The 17,030-nt window shown below is 45.7% G+C and overlaps 1 protein-coding gene across 6 annotated transcripts in view; it reads left to right on the forward strand.

The window, feature by feature from the left end:
* agrn (agrin) overlaps positions 1-17,030 on the forward strand; it is a 271,031-nt gene that overhangs the window by 101,067 nt on the left and 152,934 nt on the right. For all 6 annotated transcript variants that reach the window (XM_037104080.1, XM_037104081.1, XM_037104082.1 and 3 more), the window contains one exon: positions 3,389-3,427. In XM_037104080.1, the coding sequence (XP_036959975.1) occupies positions 3,389-3,427 (39 nt within the window). The remainder of the gene's footprint in view (positions 1-3,388; positions 3,428-17,030) is intronic.

Consider the following 17,030-nt stretch of genomic DNA (forward strand, 5'->3'; position numbering starts at 1 on the left):
TTGTTGCTCCATGTCAGCCGTTTTCCACCGGCTTTCTCTTATCAGGCTGTTGACTCCTCAGCCACGCACGAGGCAAAGCCCCCCCCCGTCACCGGGAGAATGCTTGCGCATTAGGTGGACGGAGTGTCTCTCTCTTTCCGTCGTCTCCATCTGTCGTTCCTTCTCATCCTAATTGGTGGATGTGGGTGACCGGGAGGAGGCTGCTTCATTTGTAACCCTGCCGTGTTACCGAATCAATTTCAGCCAGGCAGAATCTATTAGATTTAATACAAACCCAGTTAAAGCGGGCCAATCTTCACATCTCAGATGACCGAGTGAAAAGAAGTGTGCGCAAGAGAAACTGATGAAGTGAAAGGGGCTCTATTATGTCGCCAAGAGCCCTCACCATGTGGCCACGAGGACAGCTGGAAAGGATAGCGATAGTGCTGGTAGCAGTGGGAGGAGGAGAAGGGGCGGCGGGGTGTTAGAGGAGCTGTTCAACCTCAGATTCGCAATTTCAATTGTCACCATATGGGGTGAAGCGAGGCTGCGCACACACTGAGTTTGTTACCCCCCCCCCCACCCCCCCTCCAAACTCCGCCGCCTGCCAGCAGAGCCCACACACAAGCGCACCCTTCGCTTTTTCATTCTGTACAACTATTCATCAAACACACCAAAGGGGGGACGGTGACACACGTACGCACACACATCTCTTCCAGCACATGGCTAAATGTCACAGTCGGACACATATTGATCTGCCGGAGATATAGGGTGAATGATGGCCATGTCGTGACATTCACACAGGCACGTGAATCCACGCAGCCTCTGCCAGGTGCAGGGGGAGATGGGAAAGCCCGATACGTTTATGGAAAGACCTTATCTTGTCCTTTCATTATGGAAATGTGAAGAAGGCGTTTAGCCTCTGCCGGCGTCTCCCCGTCCTGCCGGGCTCCCTTTTGCGACAGTACATCTGCATCTGTTTTGTGCGTGTTTGTGTGTGCTCAGACATGCTTACAAATGCAAGGCAGGAAGTGCAGGCCATTCCAAGCAGAACTTCTGGATTTTTCCTCATGCCAGCTTCTACTCCCCTCATTTTGTATGTTTTCTTGAAATCCCCCCCCAAGATGGAAATCAGTTACCGTCATGACTGACTGGGAAACAGCTTCAGCAGACACTTCATTATTCACCTCTAGCACCAGCCTCGCCTCTCCAGTTTCCTCATTTTTTTTTTCCCCCTCTCTCACACTCTCTCTATCTCTTATACTCTCTCTCTCTCTCTCTGTCCCTCTCCACCCCGAAGCCCCGGCTGTTGACAAGCAATTCTAAGTGAGCCTAAATTTAAAACTCAGCTGTGTCTCGGGATGCCGACGGGTATCGCAGAAGTCCCGAGAAAGGGCTGCGGCGCAGTGGTTGACGGGGCCCGGGAAAAATGTGTTAGCGGGGTAATTGATGTGATGTGTTGTATCTACCTCATTATCCCTCACAGTGCAAGGACATCGGAGAGATGGCTGGGTGGCTGTGCATCCTCTCTGAATGCGTGTGTTGCCGTGTTTGCTTAGGGGAGGCAGCTCTGACGACTTACTGAGGGCTGGACGAGCAGAAATAGTGGTTTGGTTGAAATAGTTTAGGTACTGTGACCAGTGTATCGTGATGGTCTTGAGGTCAACCCAGAACTTGCGTTTTCTGATGGTTACATTTACGGTGAAGGTGATTTGTTGTGTAAGAAAAGGGGACAGTTACCACGCAGCACGATTCAGCAAGACTCTGGGCGTTGCTTTCGCCGAAGAGGTTGTGTTTTTCGCTCACGACTCTTTGTTCCTGTAACTTGGTTGCAGTGTGGCTCTCAGCCCAGGACAGTCCTCATTAGCTTTTGATTAGGATCTGGATAAAGGGACAGATAAGTCATTTTTCAACATTTTCTTCAAATTTCTCAGGGAGTAATCTGAGGTTTAGGGTGAGGATCTTGTACCCCCTTTTGACCAAAGCCAACCAAGTGCTAGTTCTGGGCTGATGCTAGTGCTGGTTTGGAGTTGGTTCTACCTTAAATGCAGATCCTTAAAAAAAACAAACCAGGAAGTTGAGGATTTAAATGTACAGGGTGATTGGGTTTGACATTAGTTTAGGCTTTATTTGGTCAAAGGCAACTGTTGGTCACTGGCGGAGGTATGCGCTCTACTGAGTCGATTTCTCACTTTGGTTATAGCCCTGCATCATTCAGTTGCATGCTGTATGTCTGCGGTGTTTGTGTACTCTTTGCATAATTTAAACAGGCTCACCAAGAGGTAATGATGTTGTGTGTTCGGTGGTGAAACGATTTGTCGTTTAATCAATCAGACAATAAATCTACCAAACTTTGAATAATTGGACTGTTGTTTATCAAATCAAACACCCAAATGTGAGTTTGCTTTTCCCTGCCTCACATTGTAATGTGACTATTTTTTGGTTCCAGACTGTTTGTTAGACAGTAAAAGAAATGCGAGCACATCCCCTATGGGCTCGGGGAAATTGCTTTTTCACCATTTTTTTGGCATTTTGTAGCTTAAGCAGTCAGTCGAAAAACAGTCGACAGATTAATCGCCAATAACAATCCCCTAATTCTGATTCTGCATGTTTTTTGTTTTGTCCCTAACAATAACCCCCCTTTTTTCCCAGATACACAAAAGAAATGTTCCTCATCAACCTCTATCACATAACCCTTAATGATCCATTTACATTGCCTGGTCCAGATTTTCCTCATTTTTTAGAATCAAGGTGTTTAAAGCCGAGGACTCAGGTTTCATGTGATTCCTCCCCGGAGTGTTACTCCACACTCAGTCATCTGACACTACAGGTCTTGTGTTATGGTTCCCACAACGCTTGACAAGCCTTATGTCATTGTCCTCTGGGTGTTGACCTGTGGAGTAGTATGATGTCATTTGATATATGTAGGGGAAAAGTATCTGATTGATTCTGCATGTGGTTGTTGGGGGGGGGGCAGCTGGGGACTGAATAAGTTTTCACAGATGCACTGGACCAAATTTCAAATCCTATATCACACTTTCCAACTCCAACAACAAGAACAAATCCTCCGTTTTCTCGATCCTCATGTGCTCTTATAATATCAGGAAAAAAGTCACGCGGTGCGGTGTGGGATGAGGAGACCATGGGAACAATGGATGACAAAACAATGATGGCATCGCTGAAATGCACTCCTGACGGTTAGCTCAGCGTGGTTCCTGCAGGGCCCCGCTGCTGAATTAGAATGTGTTTGATAGCAAAGCCGAATCCTGTAGACAGAATGTGTCTCTCTCTCTCTCTCTTTTTTTTTTTTTTTTTTTTTCTGAAGCAACTCAATTACTTGGCCTTAACCCCTGGGAAGTCTCTGAATCTCCCCAAAACTAAAAACCTATTTCTCTTTTATCTCTTTCAGACAAACCTCCTCACTTCACGCCGGCCCAGCCTCCTGATGGTAAGTCCTCTGTGATTTCTCTCTGCTTGCCTTCGTTGACCGCTGGTGTTTAGGGGGGGTGTACCTGCAGATAATGACCTTGGACAGTGGATCCCTGCCTTTGAAGTGGGCAGCCGTCCGCGCGCCGCGCTGGATTTTGGCCGCTCCGCGTTTTTGTTTCGACGCGGTTGGTATGGCAGGCACGTGTCCAGGTCTGCTCTGGGCTTTGATGTGAGAAGGATCTTTTGATGACTTGATTTGGTCTGCGCCGTGCGGCTAGTTGGGCTGATGTTCAATACCTGTTACCACAGCAGTATTCACATCCTTCTGATAGGGTCTAATAGGATGATAACCGCCCTTTCCCTGGGTATTCTGCATTACTTGAGCCTGCTGGGAGCTTGTGGGCCAGTGGGGAGAGCAGCACCACCGCCCAGGCTTGTTATCCACATGTTCTCATCCTGTCCCGCACATGTAAATCTTCGCAAACGGGTGCTGCATCCTTTCTGTTGTTTTCTGGCCCGGTTACACGAGCTGTTAATTAAAAAAAGCAACAATTTATTTTGAAAATGGTGGATTTCGGCGAGCTTTAATTGGGAGGAAAACAGCTGGTTTTCAAGCTGCTATCATGAATATTTATCAGAGGCAGCGCAGCGAGACGGTGTTTGATAGACTTTGGTGTTGTGTTTTTTATTTCACTGCACTGACAGACAGCCAGCGATGGACTGGTACTAGCTCTGCTACCTGCGTGCATGCTACAAAGCCCGAGGTTTGGAGAAAGAAAACACAAGGAGAAAATGTTCCTAATGATCCCGGCCGGCCAGCTGATGCTGAGGACAAAAGGCCGCAGTGGGGGCTGGCTGAATCTGTTTCTGATAATTGCTCAATCACTTGCCCCGTAGGCCGACTTGTTTGGAGAAAGCGCCTTGCGAAAGATGTCAGCTTAAAAAAATGTATCAAATTAGAGGCGGTTTATGATGAATTGCGATTGTCTGGCTGAGTCGGGACAATGGGCTGCTCACTGTCAATGTGAAATGGCTCGAGAGTTTGCCTTCAACAAATAATTGTGCTTGATTGGAGCATTTCTCAACCCGGCCTCACCTCGGCACCTGAGGAGTGCGCGAGACGTCAATTCTCCCATTCTGTTCTGACTCGCGTCACAAAACACTGGAGGTTCAATTGACGCCGGCACAGTTTACAGCAGCTATTTGTTTTTATTTTAATGAAAGATGAAATTGTCATGAAAAATGATTCTGTCTCACAGAGAGGTCTCTATTTGTCTGTTTTTGAAGCAAATATTGCCACAAAATTTGGCTCTCCGCTGCGAAAATGAGAAACAGTATGCAGGCAGTGAAGCAGCCCATTTCTGTCCTCCATTGAATTCTCCCCTACAAAAGACGCCCTGCTTATCGATTGAGCCACTCATTTCCCATGTATTAAACTTTTTGCTGTCTGAGGGGCACAGTTTGTTTCTGCACTAGTCAACCGTTTAAAAGCTGCTGCTAGCCCTTAATTACATTTCCAATAGTTCTGTAGGCTTTCCATCAGCCGCCTATGCCGTTTTAATATGCCAAGCAAAACAAAAGGCAGAGTCTCCAATCAGCGGGGTAAGCCTGCCCGGTGGGACGCAGTTTCTCTGGGTCATTTAATGCTGGAGAGATTAGTGAGACAATTAGAGTTGGCCCAAATGAGACAGTAGGCCACTTTTTGGAGACTCATGGCTTCGGTCGTGGTGGAGGGGCTATTTAGAAGACGCTGTAGACCAGCGGAGGGCTAATATGCCGCCACCATTAGTCAACTCTGCTCCAGAGAGCGCAGGGCTTGTTCTGCTGAACTTGCCCTCGGTGCCAAGGACACTCGGCTCCCCAGTACTTCATTACAAGAAATCACAGACAAGATACCGAGCAGTGTGCATTTTTAAACAGCCTAATTTGTCTGTGAACTGCTGTTGATGAGACGTCCTTATTAGCACGAGGAGATTCTGCGGAAAGTAAAGGAATTTGTACTGCAAATTAGAGCGGGTAAATCTCGAGGCTCGCCGGGGGAAAATGCAGGTTCGGCACAACATAAGCAAAGCGCTTAGCTGATATTTATGGTGTGCGGCCCCCCGCAAATAGCTGACGAATCCTCCCCAATGAATGGCTCATAATCACCAGTCAGAAACAGTGACAAAAGTCACAAAGCAGCCTTTAATTAGGCTCTTTCTTTGAAAGCTCAAAGCGGCAGTTGCTTGGCTCGGGCCGGACTCATTATTGCCTGTCGTCTCCTGATAATAAGACAGTTGTTGCATGTTTGGCCAAGGCTAGAAAGCTCTGAGAATATGCAGCTAGAGGGATTAGTATTGGACTTTGGAAAGGGGGTCAACTCCATGAAATGCTTGATGAATGAGCTGCAAATAACAGTTATTTTCCACATTTCTTCATCTGCCCATTATTTTCATCTTTCGACTGATTTATCGTTTAGTCCATAAAGTGTATAAAAAAAAAAAAAGTGACATCTTCAAATTGCTTTTCATTTGTCCGAATAACATATAATATAAATGACAATGACAATGAAAAGGCAGCAACTTCTTACTGTTAAGAAGCTGAAAGCAGCAATTTTTTTTTTTTTACATTTTGGCTTGAAAATTGAGAGAATTTATTAGTTGATTATCAAAATGTAACAGTCGATTCTCTTTTGAATGAGTAATTGTTTGATGACTAATCGCTGCAGCTCATTTCCACATCCAGATGTTCGCTCACTCATTAAGGGGCGTAAGGAAGGAGGCAGCAGTGATGATCTGCAATCTCTATAAATAATTTGTGTTTATTTTATATGTAGAGATTTGATTATTTAACTATTCAAGTCGTGCGATTTATGCTGAATCTAGTTGGAACCAAACGGCAACAAAGAGTTCTGTCTCTTTATCTTCAGACTGATGGGAAGATCAGGCGCACGGCTCCCTGGAGGGAACCTTCATTTCATCCCATTACTGCCTCAGGTGACTTAACACTGTCCAAACAAGATCCAAAATAGTCCAGAGACTCAAATGGAAGGAAGCCTAATGGAGAAACGCGTCTGAGACAGTTCAGGGGTCCTTTGTGACTGCTGCCGTCTCCGGCACAACCTGCCTGGCAGGAGCTCGTTCGCCGCGAATCCTTCAATTTCTCATTTGTCACTGACACAGCTCCCCAGAGGATGCTCCTCGCTGACAAACAAAATAAACTCCTGGACTGAAATGTGATTTGATCTAAGGTGGTGGGAGATGCCTGAAAAAAAAAAAAAAAGTGCCGGCGGGCTCGGTTACACTTCCAGAGCACTGACGCTTCCTAAAGAATTGACGTTACTCTCTGTCAGCTCGGGGAGAGTACGGTAACTAAGCGCTCCACACCCATTACCTCCTCAGATAGTGGGGAAAACACACACACACACACACACACACACACACAGAAACACATACAACTGTACTGTAATTTATTCTGCCTGAGCCGTTCCCTGTGTTCTTGACAGTAAGCCTGACTCGGAGAGTGAGGCAGAATTAATTATGACTCCTCGGCCTATCTTAATTAAATCATTTCCCATCATAGATTTCACACAACAGAGGCGAAATATCTACCTCATCTTTGGGGCGGGGGTTGGGGGTGGGGGTGGGGGGGGGCAGTGGCTGAGGATGTCTCACATCAAGATATCAAAGGTGCACTGTAAAGTTGCCTCTTCCAGGAGTAGGATTTCACAGAAGAGTTGTCATGTCCGGCTTTTTAGCAGGGAGCAGCTTGTTAGCCTGCTGTTTGGGAGCCTGGCCGGGAAAAGCAGAGGGAGGGGGGCGGCGGCGGGCGGCCTTGACTTTATCAAGTTTGTTGCCCTTTGAAAGTACACAGTTTTTTTTTTCAAATTGCACAGCTGAACTCTGTATCCTCACCCCGGTCAGGGTAGCCTGTTTCGTTCTGTGTTTGTCGGAGTCAGCAGATGCTTACGTGAGCGTCTCGAGTAAACCGTTTTTTGTTTTTTTTTCAATAAACAAAGGAGAAAGGCAAAGGAATTAGCCGAGTCCCGTCGACCCCCACGTCTAACCATCCATCTTTGATGGCGTTCCCACTCAAGCTCGCCTCGCCTCACCTCAGCTTACCCAGTATTGATCTACCAAGATGGGTTGGAGGCAGTAGTCCGGAGAGAGAAAAACAAAAATATTAGCCAGAAAGGAGGGAAGTGAGTGAGCTGTAAAGTGCAGCACTCTTTGCTTTCTGTACCCTATGACACGGAGTAATTATTGACACAGTTTGCTGCGCGGGGTTTGCTTTGATACATTCCCCCGGCTGTAGAGCAAAAACCCCCACTGATTGTTGATGCAGGTTATTCCAGGACCTCGGACCTTGTAAGGATCAGCGGTTCTTTGATGTGGACGGACAGCACACTGAGCTATCCGCGGCTGTGATCTGGAAGCTGTCAGCCAGCATCCCAGATACCCATGTCCCATTTGTTTGCATTAGGCCGCTCTGTTTGTCTGTCTGAGGCTGTATCAAAGTTAGGTTAGGTCGGATCGGAACTACAAACAAAGGCGATTTATCATTGATTCATTCGCAGATTATTTTCTCGACTAATCAGTTAATGGTTTAGTCTATAAAGTGTCAAAATTGTTTGAAAAAAAAAGGCTCATAACTACGCTCAGAAAACCAAAGTGACGTCTTGAGTTTGTTTCTTTTGTCCAAGCAACAGTCCAAAATCTGAAATCTCTTTATTTATTTTGATAAATGACAAACATAAGCATCAAATCCTTACGATTAAAGCAACATGATGTAGAAATGGATATTTTCTACGATTTGGCGCCCCTTGAAGTGAACTTGTGTGCAACGCTGTGATCCCACTGTTCCCAATGCTGCTTTAAGAAGCTGGTACCATCAAATTTTTGGCATTTTTTCCCCAGTCGATTATTTATCATTACAGCTCTAATCCATGTATAAGGCACAAACAAAGCCTTTTAGTTGCCGCAAAATTGTTTAAAAGCTGGCCACAAATTGCATGCAAATCAACTTTAGGTGTGTGTTGTTGAGTCCAGCCTTCAGCACGTATTTCACTCATCAAAGTACCTCCGCGATGATGAAAGCTCCCCGTGATGGCTTTTCATTTTGCCTCGTTTTTTTTTTTTGTCCCCACTTTAAATTCATCCAAACTTGGTTTTGGTGATTTCCACCTTGTCCGGGCGGAGTGAGAGATGAAAATAAAATAATAATAATAATAATAACACAATAGGAAATAAAATAAGACACATTTTGGACTATGCGGGCTCTCACAGATGAAATGGAAAGAGCGACGCTTGCAGTATAAACAAAAACCCCATCGACAGTATGAATCCAGGCGGGCTAATTAATGGTTCCTGGCTGCTAATCGAGGCCCTTATCGCTCAGCATGACCACACAGATGAATGGTGGAAAGCCCACCCCCCTCTCAGGTCATTGTCATATACTGGAAGTAATTAGTGTGTACAGTGGCATAATGTCACTTTAAATAAGCACTCTATGTTCTTCCCATGTTGGCGTCCATTCAGTCCTCCTCATTAACCCAGCAGCGAGTTATTTTAAACGGCGACTCAGCTGTCGTTCCACTTGGGGCTATGATGGGCAGGCGCTAATTTAATTGTTGTGTGGCGATGTCAGAAAATAAGCACATTGGGAAGTGTAACCAGTGCGACGAATTTCATTGTCAGGTTGTTAATTAGGGGGAAATAAGTGGCTTGCCGTGTCAACGTGTTGCTGAACAGTATTGCGCTGTGATATCCTGCTATTAGCTGAGTCCTGCATCGCAGTCACTGTTTCCCCCATTAAGGAGTGGAAGTTATTGGAGCGTTCTGCTCGCCGCTGACAGTATCCAGGCTGTTCACACACAGATACTGTACACGTCTTAGTTTTTCTGCAGTTGCTGTGAAAGTCAGGCATCTGCAGTTCAGTGCACCCCTGCTCGCTCTTGTTCTGTCAGACAAACACACACACACACACACACACACACACACACACACACGTGCGTGCGCTCTTACTCTCTCCTGAACATTTCACCCCTCGCTTCTTGTTTTTCTTCACTCAGCCAGAAACATTGTTTACAGATTGCAGTTGAACCTCAGGATGTGTGCACGAACACACACACACACACACACACACACACACACACACACACACACACACACACACACGCATGCACACACACACATTACAGAGCCCCGAACATCCGATTTTACAGCTTCTATCAACTTTTATCCATGCCTGTGTGTGTGTCTTTGTGTGTGTGTGTGTGTGTGTGTGTGTGTGTGTGTGGGCATGTGCCCTGGAAATGTTGGTGTGTATGTGCTTTGTGTAACTGTGTGTGTGCGTGTGCAGGAAGTATTTTGTGCGTGTTCCTCGCACACAGGGTGGGCAGGAAACTATCCATACTGAACCTCCTACCCTCAACCTGACCTCAACACACTCACGCACACACACGACTTTTCCTGGAGACTTAACCTTAGCCGCTGACCAGAAATCAGCTTTCTCCCAATTTTAGGACACAGCTTTTGTTTCCAGTTGGACAAGCCAGGCCCAGTTAACTAGTCACAGTCTGAAATGTGTCCTGAAAAGTCTCCACGACCAACCTCCAACGGAATTGGAAGAGACAGATTTGTTTGTCCGCTGTACCGGTACATTTATCAAAGGTTGTCACGGCAACCAGATGTGCATCCAGTGGTGGACCAGTGTATGGAGTCCCTGTCGAGCCCCGGACCTGGTAAACAGTCTATTCATAATTCACTGCTCATATGGTTGCTCCATCTGTGGTGGGTGTGAAATCTCAACCGCCCTGTTAAGGCACACACACACACACACACACACACACACACACACACACACACACACACACACATACACACACACACACACACGAGATAGCAGAATGTCAGTGACACTATTTACACCTGGTTAGTGTTTTTCACGATGAAGAAGCGCACACACACGCACACACACACACACACAGAGGTACACATGCATTATATATAGCATGCTGATCGCTGCCCTCGCTGAGCTTTAATAAGATTTATGCTGACAGAGAGCGAGACAGAGGGCAGGAGATATTGAGACAAAGGAGGAAACAAAGAGAAAAAGACTGTGAATCACTTTTATTTCTATGTTTCACTTTGGCTCGTTCCCTCAGTGTAAAGAAGCACAGAAGTACAGATAATATACAGTATATATTGTAGCCGGGGGAGAGAAGCGAGGCCATATAATATGTGATACGGTGAGACACAGAGCCAGCCTGGGGCACAGCGGAGTGTAAACATTACAGCACATTAAACTGTTTACCCCCACGTCAAAGTCTAAGATAGTCATTATACCTGTTTATGTCCCTGTGTATGCAGTCCTGTCCTCCACTGGACAGTGCTTTGCTAATGTGAGGACACAGCAAACGCAATGCCGCGACGCTCTTGTGCAAGGTAGAAATTAGAAGAAAAAAAGAACACTGACTTTTTAACGTCATTGACTTTTGCCTTTTCCATGAAGCACATCCACTAGACAGACAAAGCCTCTTTCAGGTGTGCGCTTCACTCTGTACACTTTATTTTACATATCAGGCCTCAATTTTTAATGAGACCCTGGGTCATTTGTCCATTATACATCGTCTCTGCCTACCCACGACCTTGGAATATCACTGCAGGCTTTTTACGAAGTCTAACTTTAACAATATGAATGATTATGTCTGTGTGAATGTCCACATATTTTATACACGCACTGTATGTAAATTGCGTCTTGTGCTAACAGACCCTTTGAATGAGTCAATGATTCATCGTGGATAAGCCCACCATACCTTGAATCAGCTGACTGTATTGTACTGTAACGTCCAGTTCACATGTGACAGTGTTTCATTTTCACATGTTAAAATCATTTGTGCACATGCGAAGATGTGTGAATATGTGGAACTCACCTGTATGTGAATATCATGTGATTTCATGTGCCGGGTTTTGTATCCTAGTGTGGAAATTGTATTACACATGTAAAAAAGAAAAAAGCCAGTCACATAATGTATGGAATTTGCTCATAAAAATGCTGACTTTACATATAGAAATGTCCATTCATATGCGAGAATGCCACGAGAAATGACTCATTTCACATTCGAAACTGTGCAAAGTGTGGCATAGCAAATTTTACATGCAACATTTTCATACGGGCTGTGCCCTTTGCAGCTGCAATCAATCACCAGAGATTAAACTAATCGCACATTTCAAGTGGAGGAGCTATAGGGTGCTTAGACCACTCTCAAACACACTCCCACGGCGCTGTAATCACCCTGATATAGAGACTTGGATGTGATCTTTACACTCTACGCTGGGCGTACACACATGCGCTCGCTGTGTTTGTGGGTGCGTACAGTCTGCAGAGTCATGCATTTGGGATCGCAGACCGTGACAGATGAAAACTCTCACATCACGTGGACCCCCGTGACTACAGGGATATGGAAAACATCATTTGGGCTTAAGTGGCCGGCGTTCAAGCCACAGAGATAACCAGCCATTCAATTTAGAAATACAATTCATCGCTGAGGGAGTCAGTGTGAGAATCCTCCTCCTCCCTGTTGTCATTTTATATCCCAACCAATCACCGTGCCCCAGCTGTGCTGCATCTGTGCTGAGGAGGAAAACAGACACTGTATTCAGACAGAACATGATCTATGAGTCTATCCGTCAGCTGTATCTGCCTGTCTGAAGGAGGAGTTGACATGAGGAAAAGAAGACGTTTTTCATGCACCACGGGTGGAATGAGGAGAATTCATTTTTCCCCCAAGGCTGGCTTTGTGCTTGTGTTGTTTGTTCACTTCCCATGCATTTAACTCATCATTACATTACATCGCCCTGAGTTTCTCTGCCATACACCTCGTCGGTGTGTGTGTGTGTGCGTATGAGAGAAAACAAACAAAGAGTGTGCTTAGTATTCCAACTACTCGCACATCTTCCTCCTTGCTCATTTCCATAATGAGAGAGAGAGAGAGAGAGAGAGAGAGAGAGAGAGAAGAGGGAAATATAAAAAAAATGACAACAATTTAAACAATTTAGTTGCTGGGTTTATTTTTTGAGAGAAATAGCTGGAAGTTTTTTGTGTTCCTTGCCAGTGCACAGCATATGAACACGTGTGCCTCAGTGTGTGTGTGTGTGTGCAGCTCTGTGATTTGGATATTTGAACGGGTTCTCTGTGAATAGTAAGTTTCCACATTCTCACAATGTGATGAGCATAAAAACTGAAAAATGTCAAAGGTTTCCCATAATAAGCCAACAGGCAGGCTGGTGGTTGTCTGTGTGTGTGTGTGTGTGTGCGTGTGTGTGTCTGCCCGCCACTCATTGAGCTTATTTTTCCTTCTAGTGTCTCATGGAGCCCCGGTACACTCTGTAACTCCATAATTACGGGTTAGTGTCACAGAAGGCAAACACTGTGTGTGGCACTGTGTGTGTGTGTGTGTGTGTGTGTGTGTGTGTGTGTGTGTGTGTGTGTGTGTGTGTGTGTGTATGTGTGAGCGCTCTTGAGAAAACTTTTGCATTCACTGTAAATGTATATTTGGTCCAGCCCTTTGTTAGAGTCAGGGTGAAGGGGCACACTGACAAAAAATAATGCATATAATGAACAAATTATCAGCAAGAGACACTGAATGCTTCCGGCACATTTTCAATTGTATGAATGTTTCTTACAAGGATTATACAGCAGCTTATTTTACAGGATTAACAACAGCAACAACAACAAAAAAATGGATTAAACATCAAAACTTTCATAGAAAATGTGAAAATCCAGCGATGAACTTGGGTAATTTTTGAGAGGTTCTTGTTAGCCTAGAATAACTTCCCTCGGGCGTTGCCAAGATGGCTGCGCGAGTTGCAAGATTTGCCTAAAAGAAGTGTTGCTGCGTTCCATTCCGATCTAAAAGCTTCCCAGTAGCATCTGCTGGGGGAAAACATGGACAGCCGCTGCAAATGGCTGTTTGAATGGCAAGTGTGCGAGCGCCACAAGCATCTGCAGCAGCTGATTTAACAGGAGGAGTCAGGCTCCTAACACATGCTGTCAAAGACTCCTGCTGAGCACAGATCAACTGAATGACGGTGAAAGTTTTACTGCTTTATACGAAAAGTCAAAAGCGATGAAGAGGTGTAGAGTCGCTGTCCGCCATTCTGCTGCGATGTGTGCTTATGTCGGCGTGTTTACGTCGGTGTTGGATGACCGTTGCGTTGCACTTTCCCACTGTGGGGGTTGTTTTTTTTTTGTGAGTTCAGACTTTAGTGGAATGCGGCGTAAGGCTCTCATGAAAAGATGCTATCGGTTGCGTTATGGGAAATGAAGGATCCAGGAATTTCGTAACTGGCTTTTGTCAACAATTCTGTTGACTAAAAGCCAAACTGATAAGGTAAAATGCATTTTACATGGAACAATGATTTAGCTGATTTGCCCTTTAAAGGAGATAAAGTTTCAAATACAGTGACACTGACAATGATGCGCGTTTGTTGCATTTGTGCGTCTTCAAAGTGCTAATAGAGCCTTTTTTCGTGTGCTTTTTTAACGTCCTTAACAATCGATACACCTGCAAGCACACACACACACACACACACACACACATAGTCTCTAAATGCACCGACACAGCTCGGACTGGAGTGTTTTATGGCTGCGCCCGGCCTGATATATCGTCGAACGGGTTGCGTATCGAATGACGGCAAAGCACTCAAATTTAGTCAGACATGCACTCAGCATTGTGCCTCACACATGTGGAATTCCATTGCAAGTGAGCTCACGTCTCGCACGCTCACACGCACACACACACATCTAGCAGGAAACAAGGCATCCAGTGTGAGCTCCTCCACATGTGATGCGTATTAGCTGTGACATTTCCCACTGGTGTCAGACAGCTCTTATCTCCCACAGCTGTCTCCTGTCACTACACTGCAAAAAACTTCATTTCACGCTAATAAGTTGATTACCGAGACCTAAAAACTAGTGTGAAAGTTCGCAAGCAGGTTGTCGTGCTCTTCTTTTCGTAATTTTAATAAATTCCTCACACGTTAAGCGATAGATCGCTCCCCCAAGGCTTCATCGGGGTGTTTTAGCTTGAGTCAAGGACACAACTGTAACTGCCGGTGCTTGAGATTCTTGCTTTTCAGATAGTACCTGATAAGATGAATCAATGTTTAATCAGCTGTGATAGTAGTGAGATTAATGTCTGTGGGAAAGTGCTTCCACAGACTCCACTCCTCACGCTGGATGTGTCTTGTTTTTCAGGGTTTATTTTATTTTATTTTACTTTTTTTTTTGCAGTGTGCATTCCTCTTCCTAATCCTTTTGCTCTCTATCTCAACGCTTTACTCTAGTCCCTCTAGAATTAGCACACAAACAGAATCCACACAAACACAGGCGCCACGGCAGACGAAACTACAATCTCAATCTACACACACGCACGCGGACATGAAACCGCAAAAAAAGACCCCCAACTGAGGCTACAGCCTACCAGGTGTGTTTATGTCTGCAGGAAATGTTCTAGTGAATAATGAGTGTGTGTGTGTGTGTGCAGGTGCATGTTTGTTTGTGTGTGTGTGTGTGTGTGTGTGTGTGTGTGTGTGTGTGTGTGTGTGTGTGTCTAATTCAGTCCATTAGTCGTGGATATAGCTCATGCATGGTAGTTGGTGGGAGGAAATGGGGGCACAAAGCAGCCACCGCTGTTACTGTAAATCTGGAAATATGTGCAGGGAGGGGAAGCTTAGAGCTCAGCGGTTAGACTGACAGTGAACTGTGAAACGGTTTAGGCCAACATGCAAGCCAGGACTCCTACAAAGGGTCGGTAGATGATTACCACAGTAGAAATTAGGGCCAAAAACCATTTCTGCTGCACTAAATTAAGTTGAATTTTTTGACGCTTTGCTAGGATTTTATTTCTGATCTTTGCTCTTTTGAGAATTTCGTCCTCTAGACGAGGGGTTGCAAGCGCACATAGTAGTAGGTCAAGGGTTGATAAGCGAAAAACATCAGCACTGGTGGACTTGGGGGATGGGGTGTGATCGCGCCCTAATGTTTGAAACAACAAAAATGCCCCCTAAGAGGACCTTCTAGTGGACAAAACATGGTGAAGTGCCTTCTAGAGGGCACCCTAGAAGGCACTTCACCATGTTTTGCCCTTTCTTCATGCTGGTGGCCACCTCCTGCAGCTGGTGCCCTTTTTATTTCTCGCCCCTGCCCCGAAAACATCCTGAGTCTGCCGCTGAATGTCAGTAACCACTTTTGTAACAGCGTCACAGAAGTCACAGTAAACTAAAAAGAGAAGGGAAGGAGGAACAGAAGAACAGTGAGAGGGAGGAGGGAGTAGAAAAAAAAAAAGAAGCAGAGTGGAAAGAGATATGAGACTGGGAGAGTGAGGGCATGGCACGTCTGGCAACAACTCACACATAAGCACTTCTACCTCCCTCCATCCTGAGAATATGAAGTTATCATCATTCAGAAATTGACCCGAACTGAAATTCGCCTTCGATTTATCTCCCACCACCTTTGCCTCCTCCTCCTCCTCCTCCTCCTTCTCCCTCCTCCCTCCCTCTTCCAGAAATCCCTTCCACCTCCCCCCCCGGCACTGAGGGCTTGTCAGCCTGGGGGGAGGACTTAGCACCTTAATGTGTGTGTTTGTATGTGTGAGGGCGAGCCTGTGTGATTGTAGGAAGCAGATATAGAAATGTAACTAAAACAGACTGATCTAATTGGAGCCTTCCTTTCACCACATTCATACTCAGCACACCTTTGAGTCATCCCAGAATGCATTGCTCATCAGCTGCACAGCTGCCCCCCCCCTGTCGCATCAAAGGCCGACATCGCTGAGTGACTTTTAATAAAAAGATCAAAACTCAATCAAACACATAAATCACTGCGGCGCTCAAATGTGATGCGATGCAGAGCTAATGGTCACGGTGAATGGGCACTGTGTGTATTTTTGCGGCTGGACTTGAACGCAGCATGTGGTCAACGCATTCATGCCCACAAAAGGGTTTAATTTAGAGACTTACAGCCATGTAACACTCATCAATCCCCCGAGAGGCAATACATTCCCTCTTGTTCAAAATGAGACTTTTATGTGCCCGCAGAAGCACCAATAGGGGGAAAAAAAAAAAAAAGAATGTGCAATTACCTCAGCGCCATGCTGAGTTCATCTGATGCCACGCTACGATTCAATCACTTCCCCCACCCCCCGACCAGTTCCATTATAGCTGAGAGGAACAGGGATTGGTTTGGGTGATGATGTGAAGCTTCCTACTTTTGTCTTTCAATCAGATAACTGCGTTTTTTCGGTTTTGTTTTGTTTTTTTTCTTTCCCTTCTGCGTGTCTGCGGCGTCTGGAGTGGCTCTGAACCGGAGCTGTTAGAGACGGCAGACAGGTCCAGAGCTCCTGTTAGACGGCCACACGGGTCAGGAGCTGCTGCAGAGAGGCAGGGTGCTGGCAGGGCCAGATGGCAGCCAATACACACACAGACAGACACACACACACACACACGCACACACACACACACACACACACACACACACACACACACACACACACACACACACACACACACACACACACACACACACACACACACACACACACATGCACATTGTGTCTGCTCCTGGGGCAGTGTTAGATTGGT

Source organism: Acanthopagrus latus, chromosome 7, assembly GCF_904848185.1.
Source record: "Acanthopagrus latus isolate v.2019 chromosome 7, fAcaLat1.1, whole genome shotgun sequence".
NCBI lineage: Eukaryota > Metazoa > Chordata > Actinopteri > Spariformes > Sparidae > Acanthopagrus > Acanthopagrus latus.